The 19,632-nt window shown below is 41.7% G+C and overlaps 2 protein-coding genes across 2 annotated transcripts in view; one reads left to right on the top strand and one right to left on the bottom strand.

Annotated features, from left to right (window-relative positions):
- LOC119416351 (AT-rich interactive domain-containing protein 3A) overlaps positions 1-7,731 on the top strand; it is a 22,103-nt gene extending 14,372 nt beyond the window's left edge. Inside the window, exons 5-9 of the mRNA XM_037683584.1 lie at positions 454-637; positions 2,398-2,648; positions 2,925-3,206; positions 4,119-4,208; positions 7,104-7,731. Coding sequence (XP_037539512.1) covers positions 454-637; positions 2,398-2,648; positions 2,925-3,206; positions 4,119-4,208; positions 7,104-7,240 — 944 coding nt within the window. The 3' untranslated portion in view covers positions 7,241-7,731. The remainder of the gene's footprint in view (positions 1-453; positions 638-2,397; positions 2,649-2,924; positions 3,207-4,118; positions 4,209-7,103) is intronic.
- An 8,755-nt stretch (positions 7,732-16,486) lies between these two features.
- LOC119416477 (talin-2) overlaps positions 16,487-19,632 on the bottom strand; it is a gene marked incomplete at its 5' end in the record, with an annotated part of 17,401 nt that continues 14,255 nt past the window's right edge. The window contains 2 exon segments of the mRNA XM_037683710.1: positions 16,487-16,613; positions 19,474-19,625. Of these exon segments, the coding sequence (XP_037539638.1) occupies positions 16,487-16,613; positions 19,474-19,625 (279 nt within the window).

Genomic DNA, 19,632 nt, shown 5'->3' on the forward strand with positions numbered 1-19,632 from the left:
TGTGTGTGTGTGTGTGTGTGTGTGTGTGTGTGTGTGTGTGTGTGTGTTCATCTCAATCAGGGTAATCTTGTTTGTACGGCTGTGTATTAGTCTTCCTTATTAATGGGCTTTTCTCCAAATCAGGATTGGAGAGTTAGCTGTCAGCAACCAACCAACCAACCCCCCCCCCCCCCCCCCCCCACACACACACACACGCACACACACACTCATGTGCACATACACACACAGACGTGCACGCTCAAGTCAATGCAGCAGGAAAAGCTGCTTCGCCCCACCCCCATGCATCTGAAATGAGCTCCAGTGGACAAATCTATCGCACAGATTAAACATGCTAAGCCACATTACCTAACTCTGACCTTCGACCCTCAGGTGTGTGAGGGTCGTCCTTCTTTATTTTACCAACAACTCCTCGGTTTGACTCGTTCCTTTTTGTCTGCTCTCTCATGTGTGCAGGAACTCCAGTGAACCGCATTCCCATCATGGCCAAGCAGGTGCTGGACTTGTACCGGCTGTATAAACTGGTGACGGAGAAGGGGGGGCTGGTGGAGGTGATCAACAAGAAGATTTGGAGGGAGATCACCAAAGGTCTCAATCTGCCCACCTCCATCACCAGCGCTGCCTTCACCCTCCGGACCCAGTAGGTCCCTCTGAGACGTTAAATAAACAAACGTCCTGAGACACTTTCATCAAGAAGAGTTAAAAGATAAAGATAAAATAACAGTTTTATAAATCCATCCATCCATCCATTATCTTTTACATGCCTCTTCCATTTTGGGTCATGGGGTTCGCCGGTGCCCATGTCCAGCAATCACTGTGCGAGGGGCGGGGTACAACCTGGACTGGTCTCCAGTCCATCACAGGGACACATCCAGACAACCAAGACAATCATTCAAACCTAGAGACAATTTAGAGTTACTAGTCAGTCTAACATGCATGTTTTTGGTCTGTGGGAGGAAACCAGAGCACCCGGAGAAAACCCACGCGTGCACGGAGAGAACATGCAAACTCCACCCAGAAAGGCCCCTGGACCAGGATTTGAACCAGGGACCTGCTTGCTGAGAGGCAGCAACTCTACCAGTTGCGCCACCGTGCTGTCGTTTTACAGATCTTAAGCTTAAATTTAGTCTGGTAGTAGCTGAGAGTTGTCTTTGTTGAATACTATGAAAGGTCTGAAATACTCTGAAAGGTAATAAATCTATAGCAGTGGGTGATATGCATTTTTTTTTAAGGAAAGCTAGGCTTTTAATTACCCTGGACGGGTCTCCAGTCCATCACAGGGACACAGAGAGACAAACAACCATTCACTCTCTCACTTATCCAAGGACATTTTAAGAGTTACCATCAGCCTAACATGCATGTTTTTGGTCTGTGGGAGGAAACTGGAGAAAACCCACACATGCATGATGAGAACATGCAAACTCCACCCAGAAAAGTCCTAGGCCGGGATTTGAACCAGCGACCTTCTCGCTGAAAGGCGGCAGCTCTACCAACTTAGCAGGACTTGATTTGAGCCAGATCCTGCCAGAACAGGTTCCAGGAACTCTTATTTTAACAGGGTAACAGGTAACTGTTTGCTTGGATCCGGTAACTCTCAGGCTTACTAATGATAAAGTTATGATTATGACTGCCTTGAATGAATAAAACCTATACTGGATATGTAAAGTGAAAATAATTACATAAACACTCATTTTAAACACAACAGCCTCTTACGAGCTGGGATGTGTGAGAGAAGCGGAGAGTGCTCTATTCACACAAGGAGCGCTGTTGGTCAGGCTATTCTTGTTGCTCTCTAAAATAGTTATTGAACCAAGTGTTTACTTTATGTAGGTAAACGCAGATGTTTAACAACCTGTTTAAAATACACCAGAAAACAGGAAATGGCATCTACTTTATTCAAAATTTTAAGCCACCGGGGGAAAAAACATCGAAATTTTAATTAAAACACAGAAAACATAAATTTTGTACAGTAGGCTGCTTTTAATCAGTCATGATAAAAAATAAAAAAAAGACACAAAAGCATGAATTAAGGACGCAAACACGACAAACGATCTACTGAGTACTGGGTACAGGTGTTATTATTCCAGACTAAGTTTAGATGTATTGAATATGATTAGTGTTTGTTGACAAGTGGCACCAGTCACAAAGAACAGCTGTCGCTGCGTTCACCGGCTGAACATCAGTTTATTAAAAGCTGTTAAAGCCTGCAGAACTGAACTGAAACAGAAAACTGTGTAAATATCTGCACACAACTAATGCCAACCTGGACCATGACACATTTTAAAATATAAATAACTTTAAAATGGGGCTCAAACATTAAACAAACTTAAACATGTTGCATAGTTTTTGTTTCACTGGAACCAGCTGTTGTGTTGTTCAGACGTGCACACTTTTCTGCAGGTATATGAAGTACTTGTACCCGTTTGAGTGTGACAAGAAAGCTCTGAGCTCTCCGGGTGAGCTGCAGGCGGCGATCGACAGCAACCGCAGAGAGGGTCGACGTCCCAGCTACACCAGCAGCCTTTACCGCTACTCTCCGTCCCCGAGCTCTGCTCCACACACACTCCTGTCCTCGCCTACGATGCAGACCGCCCCCATCGCACACAATGGCTTGAACACAGCGGCCAGTCCGAGTTTCAAAAGAAACTCAGGTGAGGCGCAGCACGACTCGAGGCTCTTTATGTTTTATATCGGGACATTTCCTGACAGGATGCTGTTGATGAGACATGCAGCTCATTATTTTACTGTTATATTCATGGTCATTTTCTATTTATCTCCTTTGAGTCCTAAAAGAAAAGCTGCTTTGGTGTTATGCAGGTTACAGGGTCGTGGTTTTAAGATAGTCATGCAACTTTTTATTTTTCAGTATAATGTCCTGTTTTTTTAACACTTGTCTCCTTTTTAAAAAATATTATCTTCCTGATCAGATGAGCCCTCCACCCCTGTGATGCCCAGGCTGCCTGTGGCTTTGGCTCTTGGCCAGCACCACCATCACCACCAGCAGCAGTTTGCACAAGCTGCCACGTTGGAGCATCTCAGAGAGAGGCTGGATCGAGCAGCAGGTGGAGCTGCGGTCGACGCTCCGGAAAGGAAAATGATGCGTCTCGCAGAGGAGCAGCAGCGGTTCATGCAGCAGGCCCTGCAGCAGAACCTGCTGGCGATGGCGTCTCACTTCAGCCCCGTGAACCTCAAACTGAACAACGGGCACGGTGAGTCCTTCAGCTGGGATCGTTCCTTAGAGGATAAAACAAGACCAGTTGCACCAGTCTGCAGTCACTCGTGCACATGCACTCTCTATTTATCAGTAATATATTCCAAGAAAATGACTTTCCATGAAGATGATCACTGCTTTGATCTTTCGTCTCTGTCCAGAGATGAGACGTCAGGATGTTTATCGTAGCTGGTTGTAGGCTTTTTAAACTTTTGACAAAAAGCTGAGGACCCAAGAAAATAAAAACTTGAAACTTTGTGTTTGATCAATCTAAGTTTGTCCTTTGAGCATCAAAAATAAATAATTTTTAATCCTACTACTGGATGTTTCTTCACTCTGAATCCATTGTAAGACAGGTGAGTTCATGTGTTCACTGTGATTAAAATGTTAAAGTCCAGTGTGTGTGTGTGTGTGTGTGTGTGTGTGTGTGTGTGTGTGTGTGTTGTGCACTCACACTCATGAAGCCTTGGGTCCTTTTCATTTCACACGGAGCTCAGATCTAGACTTTGTTGTCCAACTCTCTGCTCTCCAGTTTGCACGTATCGTATTTTTCAGACAATAAGGTGCACCAGATTATAAGGCGCATTAAGCGAAACTAAAACATTTTGACAGATTTTTGAGCGCCGTGTACCACATAAAATCAGTTTGAGGTCAGTAAGCACAATAAGGCACTCTGGATTATAAGGCTGACGGTTGATTTTTGAGAAAATTAAAGGATCTTAAGTGTGCCTTGTAGTCCGAAAAATAAAGTAGTCAGATTCAGAACCACATCTGTGTATTGGTCGGAGTGTAATGAGTGGCCTCTGCCTGGAACAGTGTTTTAAACACACCAGTCTACATTTCATACAAAGTAGATTTTATTTTATTATTTTCAGTTAAAAGTCCATTAATTGAAGTTTTTGTCTCGCAGAGAAAAAACAGGATTTGTCTCTGAGCATCTCTACGAACGGACCGGCCAGCATCAGCGTTTCTGTGGAGGTCAATGGTGTTGTTTATTCAGGTGAGTCCAGAAACCCCTGCTGATATAATAAAGGGATAGTTCAGTCTTTTTGATGAGAAAGATTAAAGCAGTTTTCTGCCATCTTAAAACGACTTCAACAGTTTATGCAGATGTTTAATAAACCATTACTTCACCATCAATTCACACGACTCATGTTTTCAGGCAGAACTGGGATATTCCTGCTGAAGTCCCTCAGGCTGCTCTGAAGGTGCTCCTTGCTGCTGATTATTATTTAATTGTACTTTATTAATCCCCATTAGGGAAATTATTTCTCCATTATTCCCATTGCACATGTGAGCGCACACACGGGAGGGGGGGGGGGGGGTGTTAAAGGGCTTGCTCATGAGCCTAGTGGGGCAGATGAGGGTGCAGGCAGGTGTAGGTTTCACCTTTTCCACCCACATTTTTTTGATGATGTTGGTCCTGGTAGTTGAACCGGCGACCTTTCGATCACAGGCCCACCCTCTCTAACCTCTGAACCACCACTTACCCTTTTATATTATATTAGATTATATTATATTGTATTATATTATATTATATTGTATTATATTTGTGCTTAAAAATAACTGTAGAGATTTTTATGTTAAAAAAGAAGAAGAAAAAAACTTTACTGGAAAAAGTGACAGCCATTTAGAGGTTTCTAAAGTTGTATTAAACTTCTGATTTTTTTTTTAGATCTAAGTTCTTTCAAGATGGCAGTGATCCACTTTTGTCTTGCCTAAATGCCAGTTTTAATGCTCAACTCAAATTTATTTTATTTTATTTTTTTTTAGCTTGAATTAGGGCCGCACCGATCGGCCGATTTATTGGCCCTGATTTCCTTAATTGTGGGAAATAGGAAATTGGCCGATACTTGCATGAGAAACCGATATATATATATATATATATATATATATATATATATATATATATATATAATTATTATTATTATTATTATTATTATTATTATTATTATTATTATTATTATTATTATTCTTTTTTTATTATTTTTAACAATTGTCTAAACTTCATTTATATTTCAGAGCACTACCATGGCCAGTTAAAACAGGTTTGTATTGTTTCTAGGATATTGTTCAAGGGCATGTTTTTCAATAAAATAATATTGGAAAATTGAAGGTGCATTGTGACCTTATAACACCTGACGGTGTCGCTTATAAAACAAAATCGGTATCGGCAGGTCAGACTTTTTAGAAATCAGTGATCGGCCAGAAAACTGCTATTGGTGCACCCCTAGCTTGAATCCAATTTATTCAAAAAAATGTTTGTGGTTCTTCACATTATAAATTAAATGTGACTGCCATCCGAGTACAGTGTAAACACTGGATGGCCCTGATGTGACCCGCACGTGTAAAAGACGTGACGTCACGCAGCACGCTGTTTACAGAAGTACCGTAATTTTCGCTGTATAAGTTACAGTTTTTTGCATAAACTAGCATGACCTGCGACTTGTACTGCAAAGTGACTTATTTGTTTGTTACCATATTCATAACCCAATTTTTGTCTGAGATCTTTATTCATTCATTCTGACATGGAAAGTATTGAACACTACAATTTTTAGCCACTAGAGGGCGCTCAAGTAATATGGCAAGCCAAGTGTCTCATTAATTGGTAAAAGTGGTTATTAATGAGACACTTGGCTTGCCATACAAAGTCACCTTCGTCTCGCTCCAGAACTTCAGGAGCAAACGTCAAATCTGATTTGACCATTAAAATGCATTTATTAAGGAAAAGTTCAACTGAGACACACCTATTTATATAACTTAGAGCAAACAAATAATTATTTTTAAGTGTTAATCTTGTTAAATTCTTGCTAAAGTCCTCCCGTGCACGCTCCTCCGGCCGCCATTTGGCAGCCAATCGATTTTGGCACAACACCGGCCCACATTTCCAGGTTGTCAGCGATGACGCATAATACACGCGACGTATACGGCAAAGCAACGTATTTATGGATTTTTCCACTTTATTAGACCTATATGGACTGATGCGACGTTTACGGCGGCAATTACGGAAAGTATGGATGCTTCACATGTCAGCGTGTGTATGAATTCTGAAGTTGTGCCATCATAACTAAAATGGTAAAAGTGAAACTGTCAAAGATTGATCTGGTTACATTTGTATTGATACGGTCCAACACCAACATTTGGATCACGGTTGCTGTAGATTTTGTCATCCAGGACATGTTGTTAAAAAATAAATTAAAAAACTGCACAAGGTTTGTGTCAGTACTACCAATACGCCCTACCTCGAAGTAAAAGTGACATGAGCATTTGGATGGAGGTCTCAGATAAATATCTGATGTGTATCTGCTTTAGTACTACATATTAAAAAAAAACTGTCTTGGAATTAAGAAAATTACTTTCTCATGTTCATACTGTTATAAAAAGTTTATGGGTCACATTTGGGCCACTTTAGCCTGAAGTGTGAACATAGTCTAAGACTATCCATAATCTCCTGAACCTCATCCATCCATCCATCCATCCGTCCATTTTCTTTACCCGCTTGTTCCATTTTGGGTCACGGGGGTCGCTGGTGCCCATGTCCAGCAATCACTGTGCGAGGGGCGGGGTACACCCTGGACGGGTCGCATGTCCATCACAGGGACACATAGAGACAAACGAGACAAACAACCATTCACTCTCTCACTCACACCTAGGGACAATTTAGAGTTACCAATCAGCCTAACATGCATGTTTTTGGTCTGTGGGAGGAAACCAGAGTACCCGGAGAAAACCCACGCATGCACGGAGAGAACATGCAAACTCCACCCAGAAGGCCCCTGGACCGGGGTTTGAACCAGGGACCTGCTATCTCCTGAACCTGTTGAATGTAATTATTAAATATTCACTTTGCTATGAGCATGAATTTCTCAGATTTTCTATGATTTCTGTGCTGCAGGAACGCTCGTAGCTCAGAAGCCAGCGGCTCCGGTCTCGTCTCAGACTGTAACTCCTGCAGGGACAAGCGGTTTCAGCGCACTCTCCTCCCACAGCCCATCGTCTACATCTTCCACGTCCTCAAAGGGACCAAATTAAAGCTTTTAAAACTGTGGAGTCAAAACAAAAATACATGCTAAACTTTGTTTCTCTTCTCAGAAATGAAATGTTTAAACTTCAGGGAAAACCTACACTGCAGGAAGCCATCATAATTTCTTCTCAGTATTGTCCTTGTCTTTTGAAATGTCCTCGTCTAACTCAGGCCAGTTGACTCTAGTGCCTGTTAGATTGATCGTCTATACAAACGCATCATCATCTGAAAGACTTTACAAGGACTGTTCCCGAGTGTCTTCAGAGCAGAAGACATGATGAAAATCCACAGTAGACCTCACTCATGAATCGTTTATCAAGTAGTTCAAGTTTGTTTTAGTTGGCAAGAGTAGAAGAATTTAGTTGTCAGCGTGCAGCTAATGAAGACCAAACGCCTTAGCTCAGAGTTGTAGCTCCTGAACTGAAGCCCATTTTGTGTTGTTATACTGTGGGAACCATTTTTGATTATTTGGTTTAATTGTGTATTTTTCATAGATTTCAGGGAATATGCACACTGTTAGTTTTCATAAAAACTTAGAAGTTAAAACAACAATGTAGGCATATATATATATATATATATATATATATATATATATATATATATATATATATATTATAGTTCTTTATTTTATTTAATCATTTGGATTTAATTCTTTAGCTGTGAAAGTTAGACAATGTTTGTGCAGGGAATTATATCAAACTGATGCAACGTTTACCTCATTTGACTTCCCATGTTGGTAAGTTTCTTGGACCTTTCTGTATCTCTAATATATTGCTGTTATATTTGTATAAATGCAGAGACTGTATTGGTAATGACCTCCAAATGAACACTGACACATGGCTACCTCATTCCACTTAAATATGCAATTCTGAATGCAGCATATGTTCATTTAGACATGTGCTAAAATAATCTGTATGTGGACAATCAAATAGACATATCTTTACAAAAAAAAAATCATTAAAAACAAATAGGCCACTGTGAATCTGCCTGCTTTTAAAATACGTTAATGTTGAACTCTGCTGGAGTTGCAGTTTTTTTTCTGGGCGTGAAGCCGTGAGAAGTAAATGAATCGTGAAGAATGCTGCTTGTGAAAGCACAACATGGTGACTGTAATAAAGACACATATCTACTGGATTTTTGTCAAATCACATTTAATCAGCTCTTTCACAACAAGCTGCCAAAGCCAGAGCATCTGAACCGACCGTTTCAAAACCTCCTAAAAAGGTTTTCAAAGACTCTTCACCTTTCTGTTCAGCCCAAAAGAACCATGAAAACATGCTAAATTAAAGATCTCCCAAAGCCTTTTATGCCATTATTAAACTTAAGATACAGCAGTCCCTCGCTACTTCACAGTTTTGTGCAACCCATACTGCAGGATAAACTTCCTGCTGCAGCAGATCAGCTGTTGTGCAGAGCTCAGAAGTGGGCGTGTCCAAGAGCGCTTGCAGGTGGCAAAGAGCAGAGGAGGCAGGGAGCTGAAATCATGACATGCACTCAGAGTTTAGAATATTACAAGTGTGGGATGGGTTTAAAATGCCATATATATACTAAAACTACTACTTACTACTGGATTTGGTACCTGGATGATTGAGCATGAATTTTATTACTGGTACTACTATTCCTACTTCACGGTTTTTCACTTATCTTGGGTCTTCAGGGTCCGGATCCCCTGCGATAAACGAGGTCGAACCTTCAAAATAACGTGCAACGCCACAAGACCTTATTCAATGTGTTGGCGCTTGGGGCTACACCAAATTTTAGCTCAAAGTCTTTGTTGGCTAATGTTAGTTAGCTGTGGTAGCCATGTTGAGTTCAAAAGTTGATCTATGTGCAATGACCTCTTTGACATTTTCTGTAAGTTTTACTGAAATAAGCAAACGAGCAATGCCACAGATTTGCACGAGAATTTCTCACAAAGTGTAGCGCTCTGAGTATTTGCTGGGGATGCTGCTCAACTACTACCACTCCACATTAGGTGAATATCTGTATAATGTGAGTTATAGCCATTTGCTAATGCCATCTTGATCTGAAGTGTCTCCAGCTGTAAAACGTCAGAATTACAGAAGAACAGCTGAGGTTAGAGTGTAGGTTAGAAGCTAAAGTATAAATTCTGTTCATCTGCACACTGTAGATGTTTACTGTGTCTGAGCTCACAAAACACCCAATTATTTGTGGTTCTACAGTAGATGCTTTGTTTTGCCTCTCTAGGGAGGTGTTCTGGGCAGGTCCAACTGGGAGGGGACGACCCAGGACATACAGAGCCACTAGCTGTTGCATGTAGCTCTCACCTCCAGTCTGTCAGCTGGCCTGGGAACACCTTGAAGTCTTCCCATATGGAATCTGTTAATAAAGATGTCTAGACGTCCCTACTCGAGCTACAGCCCCGGCAGCCTGACTCCATAACAAGTGGAGGATGGACCGTTTTAATTTATCTCTCAAAATGTCTTTTAACCCTGGTTTTGAAGGCCATTGTTGACTCCGAAGATGTAAATTAACTTATCAGAAGTTCCTAAAAGCCACGAGAAAGTTTTCTGGACTTCTGAAGACCATTTAAAGGCACAGTTAATGTTCGTACACTTCAGGCCCACTTGTTTTGTGATGCAGTAAATAAAGAGGATAGTCACAGTGAAGTGGTTATTTAGTATTTGCTATATTAACATCCTGAGAAAAGCGGTTAATTAGCATAAATTTTTTTAAATGGACTAATTCACAACTTTTTTCCTCTAAAGCCCTGCATTTTAAAATCAGTTTCATTATGATTCAAATTTCAACTTAAACCAAAGCAGTGAGAACCAATGAAACATCCGATCCAGTTTGCCATGCCAAAAATCTACAGCTTACACGAGTAGTTTTAGTTGAGCATTAACTCTGTCGTCCTTCGGCTCTGCCACAGGAGGGGGGAGCTCCTGGATGAGGGGATGAGGGTGGGGGATGGGTTGGAGGATTTACTGCCATGATAGTTATCCTGTAGTGACAGTTCTAGATGGCTTCTGGGATGCAGCAGGACAGAGATGCTACAGAGGTATTATGAGCGGGCGATTTCCACAATCCCCACCCACCAGGGAGGAGTGATGCTGCTGGTCACATCACTCTGCAAATGAGGACATCACTGTTCTCTGATGAGGACTGGAATAAACAACATGTGGGGCGTTTGAATGGGATTTTAAATTCTGCAGCAGCTGAGAACTGCCTGTAACTTTGGAAGATTCAGCCTACAAGCAAAATGGTTCATAAGAAATTTGTGGACATTATGTGATAAGAAGATTTTTTTTTTCTTCTCGTTTTTGTCTCGTTCGTTTTAAAACAATGGTTTTCATTCTTCTTCTAAAACTGGCAAATTTCAAGAAGAAAACTTCAAGAAAGAAAGTCAAAATGTAATTTCAAAATTGAGGCAAGCAATGCTCCTTCTCAGGACGTCTGGACTTTTACTTCTGGATGTTTGTGAGCCGGCTGGGACAAGTCCTTTGCATACTTTTGGCGCCATGCCTTACCATGATGAGGAGTACCCAGGTCAGCCTCTCTGGCAGTCCGTGCTGCTTTTCTGCTGCAAAGGCATGATCGAAGGCATCATGGTCATCCTCTTCTTCTGGCTCCTGGTGCAGGTCCTCTTCACCAAACAGTTAGAAGGTATGTGCTCAAAGGTTAGCGTGACAGGCCTGTTTTAAAGGTAGAATAAGATCAGGTGAATTTTATTTCAAGAGGCCTCAGTCAGGAAAAAATGTACATGACTGACACTGAAATTTGTCCAAATAAGGAAAAAATATATATATTAACATTTCAGTTGAGGTCTGATATGCTCATGTCAAAACATAATTCAAGGTTTATTACAAGTGATAATTTTTCTTTACTTTCGACCAGTGAAAACCCACTGAGCAGATAAAATGTCAACGTTAAAACTGATATTAATTGGTCTAAAAAAGTTTTGTAAATGTTTAAATTACAGTAAGATGCTTTTTCATCATTAGCACTATGGCTTCACTTTTAATTGGATTTGTATTTATGACTAGTAATCAGTGTTTATGTGCTAACTTTTACTTTTAGAACCAGCTTAGCCTTGTCATCTTAACAGATGTGAACGAAGCGTCTATTTTTATTTTGAAAGGTTTTGGACATTTTCACAAAATCGCTGCCCGACATGACTCACTTGAAATTCTGCAGTTTTAGCTAAATGATGTGCAAATGTCATTCTATTAAGATAGCAGCCTCCAGGAGGGTTTTATTGCTTTTCTTTAGTTTTATTTGCATGAACTTCACTTTTTTCCAGAGCTGGAAAACTGTTTCAGCTGCAGGAAACAAACAGGAAGTTATTATGCAGGTTAGCAATCATTTCAGCTTCCGTTTATGACACGTTGGTCATAGATTGGGGATTTTGAAACTCGTCTATTTTAATCATAGGTCCCCGCAGGTTCAAGGCCAGTGCACAGGATTTATCCCGTAATATTTTCACAGTGAACACAATCCGTTTAATGGCAGGTTTACACCTGTCTAACACAATATAGACCTATTATTAGCAGGACTGTTTCACCTTCTGAGGGTTTATGTATCAAGACATTGTTTCTTCACCAGATTTTAAATTTAGTAAAAGCAGAAAAAAAAACTCATAACATCTTATGCTGGGTTATTTATCAAAGAGCCAAAATGCTCAAGTAATACATGAAAAACAACTTATTGAAAATAACTTAAAATAACTTATTTAATTGTTTCTTGTGTGACCTAATCAGCCCCATGAAGGACGTTTTGTCCTAAAAGCTGCTTTAAGATGCTAATCTGAAGCCGAGGTCTGGGCAGTGACTGAACATCTGGAACACGTTGGATTTTCTTTTTAGCCTCTCTGTTGCAGATTAGCTTCTAGGTCATTGTCCAGATGTACTGATCGTCAAACCGATGGCCTCATGTTTGACTTTTAGTTTGTGTCCAATATATTTTCAAACACGGCTAGAAATTTTAAAAGCTCCTGGGTTTTTCACCGTTACTTTGAGCCCCTCCTCCTCCGACCTTGGGGTCAACATGCTGGGACATCCAGTTGTGAGACGATTAGCATCCGTCTGCTACTTGTGAAAACTTTCACACGATAGTGTCATGCAACGTTATCTGCAGTGATGGCGGGAAAATGTAGAGTACGGTGTAAGGCAGCTTTCAAAAACATTAGTATTTAAACATGGTAGAGCAGGCTCCAGAAACAGGCAGGTGATTTAAACCATGGTGACTTGTTTTAACCAAAGCGAAAAGAGTTGTCCAGACTGAAAATCCAAGGAGAAACTCAGCAGGGCTCAAAGTAGAACGCACGACAAAGTGTTTAATATGAACAAACACCTTTGACACAGAGGGAGAAAAAGTATCGCAGGGTGGGTGTGAAACAGAAAACTTGAAGCAGGTGTGATGAGAGACGACAAGTTTGAAATAAAGTTAGGAAGCACTTAGTTTTTATATGACTTTTACATTTTGATTTAGTTTTTGATTTAAAAAATGGAGGCTTTAATGTCTCAAGTTGTCCTTGCTATATTAAATAAAATTTAAGAACTGCTAAGAACCTGTAAGGTCCAGTACAGGGGACTTGATAACTCAACCAAGCACAGAAGACGTGTTTAAAAGATTTATTAAGGACTTGGTGGGAGCCACAGACTGGTCACACAAACACTCTTTTAGACGATTCCGCTGCTCAGCATCTCAACGTGTGAACCTTGGAATCATCACAGGAAGTTTCCAGGAAGGTTTTTCTGCACAACTTGCCCAATGACAAATCCTGACCGATGGGCGAAGACGTGGTAAGAAGGCAGGCGAGGGTCAGAAACACAGAGGCAGACAGTGAGGTGATCAGGCATGGAGCAGTCTGAGGGCAAAGGTCAAAATCTGTGTCCGTGGTCCATGTCCAGAAAGCAGAGAAGTGTAGAGTCTGACAGGGCGAAGCAGAGCAACCCAATCCAGAGAGAAGCACGGTCATAACCAGGAGATAGAAAGTTGACAAAGACGTAATGCTGGATGTCTACACACAGAACTGCTGTTGATAATCTGGCCAGGTGTCTGTGACTGGAGGGAGCTTAAATAGAGCAGAACACAGGTGAGAGGCAGCAGAGCAACCAGCAGGTGCTGGTGGACAAACTGATTACTGCCTGACACGTGAAGGGAAGTCAGAGAGGATCATCACTGTATGGAAACATACAGTGATGAAATTAGTTCTCTGCATTTAACCCATCACACGTGAGATACACCAGGTGGAGCAGTGGGCAGCTATAGGCACCCGGGGAGCAGTTAGGGATGAGGTGTCTTGCTCAGACACCATGACGTGGGAATGGCTGGGAGTCGAACCACAACTTTCTGGTCCCAGGTCAGCTGCCCTGCCTCTACTCCTTCTTGGCCCCATGTGAGCAGGAATCAAAACAAACAAACAGCCTGAAGCGTTACAGAAACTCAGGGCATTTTCTTATTTTGTTGCTCCCTGATTTGTAAACCTTTAGACATGAAATGTGTACTGCATTTTTACCATGACTGGCAGCTAATAAAACAAAGCTCTAAAGAGTTCCTCTCTATTTCTACAGTCCATCTTCAGATCCTTCTTCTGGTTGGCCTCATCATCTTTTGCCTCACTTTGATCCTGGGATGTATTATCTGCTGGAAAAACAGCCAGATTTGTTCAGGAGAAGACAAGGCCTCCGTCACATCAGCCGAGGCTTCTGGTGAGCCCGTAACCTCTGCTCAGAATCTGCATTCTTCAGAAACAACCACTGCATCCAGGCAGCTGTACAGGGAGCTGGATGGAGACACGTTGGAGTACCCCTCCGCATTTACCAGCCTGACCCCTTCTCAGGATGAATCTCTCCCTCGGCAGTTTGATGATCAGGCTCAGGTCAACTGTGAAGAAAATGAACAGGCGACATCGTATTTTTCCCTTCGCCGCTTCAGCTCACCTCTGCAAATGGCGCCTCTTTATGAACCCATGCACCCCAGTCGTGCTTCCCTGCCTTCGATGCCCAAACCAGAACTGTTGATCAAGACGTGTAAAGCTTTGGAGAGGCGGTGCACTGTCGCTGGAGACAGCAGATCCTGCAGTGAACACAGCAGACTCACCAGGCACGTGTTTAACACCACAGTGATGCCTGAAAATGAAATTCCACTGGTTCCACTGAACTATGGATCCAACGCAAACTTCAAACAACCATTTTCATCTAAACCCTGCCTCCATTTTACTATGGTCTTCTCTCCAGAGCAGCAGACTTTAGCAGTCACCATCTTAAACCTCACTGGGGCGCCTCAGAGACTCGAGGATGTGACTGTGCTGGGCAGTCTGCCACCTTTGCACACCGGTCCGACCCCGGCGACATTTCGGAGCCATGAATCCGACAGCTTGATGCTGTTTGTGAGTGTGAGCTCTGTGCAGGAGCTCCAGAGCTGTGAACTTAGATTATCTGTATACAAGCGGAGCAGTCAAAGTGCAAAAGGCACGGCTCTGGGTGAAGTAGAGGTCAAATGTGGAGGAAGAGCCTGGAGACCAGAGCATCCGTTTCATCTCGTTAAAGAGCTCGTCCCCAACAGCCTGAATGTTGAAGAGGTGTCTGTGAGCATGAGTTGATGTTTGGAATGACATGCTGATATGTAGATGTCATTTTCTTCTGCTTCTTCCATCAGTGCACATTATTTCCATCAATAAATAGACCAGTGGTCGACTATACTTCCTGAAAGCAGATTTTTTTTTCACCCATCAATGGAGCAAATGTCAACATGATGCATGTCTAAACCATAATGTTTGCTTTAAAAACAAACAAAAAAACAAGAGTAACATGTAGCAGGGAGACTCCATTGGTAACGTAAATTTTATTTTTCTTTCCTTGTTTTCAACCATTCACTACTTTATATGTTTCTTGTTAGTTGATTAGGTTTCAACACTGAAATCTATTTTTTTGTTGCTCAGGAGTCCCAAATTAGCCCAGATGCTCTTTTATTGGCTGATACAAACAAGACATCCCTGAGATTAATCTGTACCAGAAGGCACACAAGGTCCTGCACTTAAAATAATCTTGACTGTTTAAGGTCTTTTTTAAGTATTCAAAGTTAATGAGTGTGCTAATGCATTAGCATTGAAGACATCCTGATTCATGCTCAATAATCCAGGTTTAAAAATCCAACAGTGGTCTTTCATCATTTATAAGACTGAGTTTGTTGCAGCTCCTCGGACTGATCACGTCTTTTGGAAGAAAGAAGAAACGTTTCAACAAAAAGAAACCACCCAGATGACCTGACTTAACTTTGTTGGATTAGCACGGAAGCAACATTTGTATTCTTCTATTTCTGATTTTTGTTTTCACTTTAAAATAAACTTGTTGAACATACAAACATGTATGAATTATGCTCCAGAACACCAGAACATAGACATCTTTAGTTGGCTTTCACCCAGTGTGTCTCTCACTGCTACAACTTGTAGTTTTCATTCAAATCCCCTCAGAAAAGCACACACCTGTGCTACCACAGATTTAAGTTATTATTTAGCTCAAGTCTTTTCCAAACTGGGAGTAAAGAGTCTCATGAACTTGTCATACCTCTTTTATAAAACGCTGTGGCATCCTAAAAATAATGCAAGAGTCACCTGCTGCTCAAGCGACCATTTGTTTGAGGCTCACTTTTTGGTCAGCATTTTTGGCTACCTCGCAAGAGTGCTATCAGGGAGTGACAGAGGTGTGTGGTTACCATGGTGACTAATGAGTTGCGTTTGCTCTTTGTTCTCTTTGCACATCTACAGTTCATGTATCAAACTGCGGGCATTTTCTTTGCTTAGATTATTACAAAATTTGGGCAGCAGCCACATCAGCTATTATCAAAATATCAATCAAAAGGATATTATTGTCCATGTCTCGTTTCGTTCAGCTTCATTCACACCTGACAGCAGTTTGTAATCAGGTCACGTGTCGTTCATTCAGTCGTCATGTTTCCAGCCCTTATCTTATGCTGCAGGTTTATTTAGCTCGCTGTTGTTTCATCGGTGGTTTTGTTTTTATGGTTTCCTTGCTTGTCTGTTTTCTGTTGAAGATTCTAGTTTGCTCCTGACCTGGTCACCTTCATTCCTATGACTTCTTCTGGCTTCCACACCGTCATGCCAGACCGAAAGCAAACGATTGTTGTTAGACTTCATTTGAGCTTTATAGTTTTTATTTTATTTATTTGTTTTTGTTGGTTCAACACGTGGCCTGAAATGTTCTGACATACTTGGCAAAATTAAAAAGTGGCTACACGCTAATTTTTTTAACCATGATTTTTATTTTTCATTATGCAATCCACAGGTTCGTGTTGTATTTCTTGTTGGCTCCCTTTCTGCCCTTTGAACTTTCACCCAGTCCCTGCAGAGTTGGAGCTCCCAGGATGCACTGCTGCTCATTGGGCTTCAGCAGGGCTCTGAACATAAGCATAAGAGCCAGCATCCTCAAAGCTGAGAACATGGACACCCTCCCTCACATAGCATCATCATCATCATCATCTGGAGCAGGTCAAACAAATATAAAGTCCCTTAAATGCACAAACACTCTGTCTGCACATAAATGAACTGTGTGCAGGCAAACTATGTTCTGCTCTTCCGGGGCAGAGGTAAAACAATTCCCTATGTTTGCTTTTAATATTTAGAGGATTAAGTGATAGAGGCTGAGTGCAGCACGAGACCGTCCCTTGTTATAATGATATTGTAGTTTAATCCGTCTCTGTTTACAGTCCTCAGGAAATGTTTCCAATCTCCACGCATGGGAACTATGATCTCGTTATTTGTGTTTGCATTTGAGCCAGTGGTGTAGTCTACATTTTTGTAGTGGGTGTACTGTGCCTAGAAATCAAATTTATTTAGATTTTTAACTAAGCATATTGAACATTTCCAAAATTCTCTGATACTTATATTTGAATAAATGTACAACAAAATGTACAACAAACTGTACGACAGTTGGTTTTATATTAAAAACATGTTACAAAATGTATAAAACAGTATCAAAGCAAAACATGTTCAAGTATTAAGTAGTAAGTATAGAAATATTAATTATGCAATAAACCGCTGCATAAGCGAATGTAATAAACAGGCACTGCATACAGATAGATTGTTACACAAGTGTTTAGTTGCTGTTTAACATATCAATGACATGTGTCTAATGATATGTCATGTATCAGTGGGCACTTTTAAGTGGGTATACTGGAATTATTAAGATTTTCTAGTGGATGTACTCTGTATGCCTGCGTATCACGGAGACTACACCACTGATTTGAGCATCTAACGTTGAGCCTGCATATAGAAATATTGAGATTTATTTTCTTAATACAGTATGTCTATTAGGTAATAGCTAAATATAAATCATTTTATTAAATAAAAAAAGAGAAAATTTTGAGCCGCTATAGGTCGAGTAAAGTAACAAACTTTGACATAATCCTTTGCTTCTCATAAAAGTGAAAGTTTTATTGTATTTTCGCTCAGCTTTATTGAATAGACAGAAGTTTTAAATGATCAAATTGGAAAATTAAACCTGACACATATTTGAAACAAAAGGCTCAACTTGTGTGGAAACATGCTTTTATTCCGTTGGTTGTTTTTTGTCATTTTGCTAAACGCATGCGGTTATAAAATAAAACATTTTTGCTTCCTGGCAAAGATGATATACTTCTGTCTTTTTGCAAAATAGCCAACGAACCAATTTGATAGATTTTTAGTGAAACTTTCAAAAACTAATGATTGATTTTATATGAACTGTTCACCCATTTGAGTCAATCAAATTCAAGATGGCTGCCACAGATAATCAAACTTAGCAAACACAAAAATGGCTCAGTCAATTTCACAAAGGTAAAATTTGGTGTGCAACCAGCTGAGTCGTCTTCAACACATGCTCCAGCGCTAAGGCCACATGAGCTCATGCATAAAGTCATTTACAAGGTTTGACCAGAACTTTGGATTTTAATCTCTGATATGAAAGCTGATGGGTGATATGCATTCCTTCAGAGAATGCTAGTTGAATATTTAATTTCAGTTATGGTGAAAAATGTCACAAACCTTTGAAATCATGTGTTCCTGTGCAAAGATTACCAGGTGGTGATCAACCTGCACCACGAGGGAGTTTTAATCAGCAGCAGAGAAACTCCACGAGAGTCCTGCTGTCACGCTCAGCAGCCCCCGCTGCCCCCCCATCTGCCTAAGCCTCTGCTCCTCATATCACAGCCCCTGTTTTAAGATCATTCACATTTTTTCCTGCCTCAGTTTCTGTTTATTTCATCCTGTTTGGTCCTGCACTGCCTATCACCCATTTTCTGCTCCTGTCACTCTCTCTCAGCAATCTGCACTCATCTGTTGCACCCTGTCTCTGCAATCACCACCCACCTGCCACACCTGCTCACTATTTAAGCTCCCTGTTTCTCTTCAGTCGGTGCCAGATAATTATAGGTTCTTCCCATAGATATCCAGCGCTCCCTCTTCATGTCACAGTATTCGACCATAGTTTTGCCCACGACCTCTCGTTCTCGCCTTTGCCCCCGTACTGGATTCCTCGCCTATATCTGACCATATTGACGACTGTTTTTGCTCCTTGACCACGATTTTTGGATTCTCCTTTTGGTTCTTATGCCTGGCTGCATTCCTCTCTGGTTTTGACCCTTGCCTGCCCCTGGATAAAGTTCTGCTGCCAAAACTCCTCAGCTTCACAGCTCGCCCATCCAGCCTCACTACTTGTTGGTGCTCACGCTGCGCGCTGCTGCTCTGTGCGCCCTTGCGCATGTTACTGGCTCCTGAGATTCGGACCGGTACCGGGACCCACCTGGCCCACATCTCAGACTGGTTCCAGAGACAGAAGAGCGGTCCGATACCAGTACCTGAACCAGAACCTCCTGCCAGACGCCACCGGTTTTAAAAAATAAACTTTTTAAACCTTTTTCTGAGTCTGTGCTTGTCCGATCCACCCCAATTCGTGACAGAATTATCTGGCCAAAATATGGATCCAGCACAAACTCGGAGGTGGCGTTCTGGTAAGTTGGAGAACCAATTCACAGGCACCCGTCTGGCAATAAATCCGGGCGGTTTTCCTCAGGCTCAGCCTGTCCTGTCGGGTGAGGCGGAGAAGAGAGAAGCCCAGCGTTGGGCTCTCCGCCTCATGAACAGGCCCAAGTTCCCGTTCCCCTTTTGTGATCAGGAGGACGAGTTGGACGAAGACGAGGATTTGTGGTTTCCTCCCTGCCAGGTCCCTCGCCCTCAGAAGAGCCGTAGGCGCACAATGTACCGGTCCTCCCGATGTCCTACCCCTCCGCCTTCAGAGCCCTTGCCCCAAACGTTTCCAGCTGTCCCACAGACTCCGAGACCAGCTGCCGTGGTCTCACAGAGTCCGAGACCAACTGCCGTGGTCTCACAGAGTCCGAGGCCAGCTGCCGTGGTCTCACAGAGTCCGAGGCCAGCTGCCGT

Source organism: Nematolebias whitei, chromosome 10, assembly GCF_014905685.2.
Source record: "Nematolebias whitei isolate Nwh7 chromosome 10, NemWhi1, whole genome shotgun sequence".
NCBI classification, from domain to species: domain Eukaryota; kingdom Metazoa; phylum Chordata; class Actinopteri; order Cyprinodontiformes; family Rivulidae; genus Nematolebias; species Nematolebias whitei.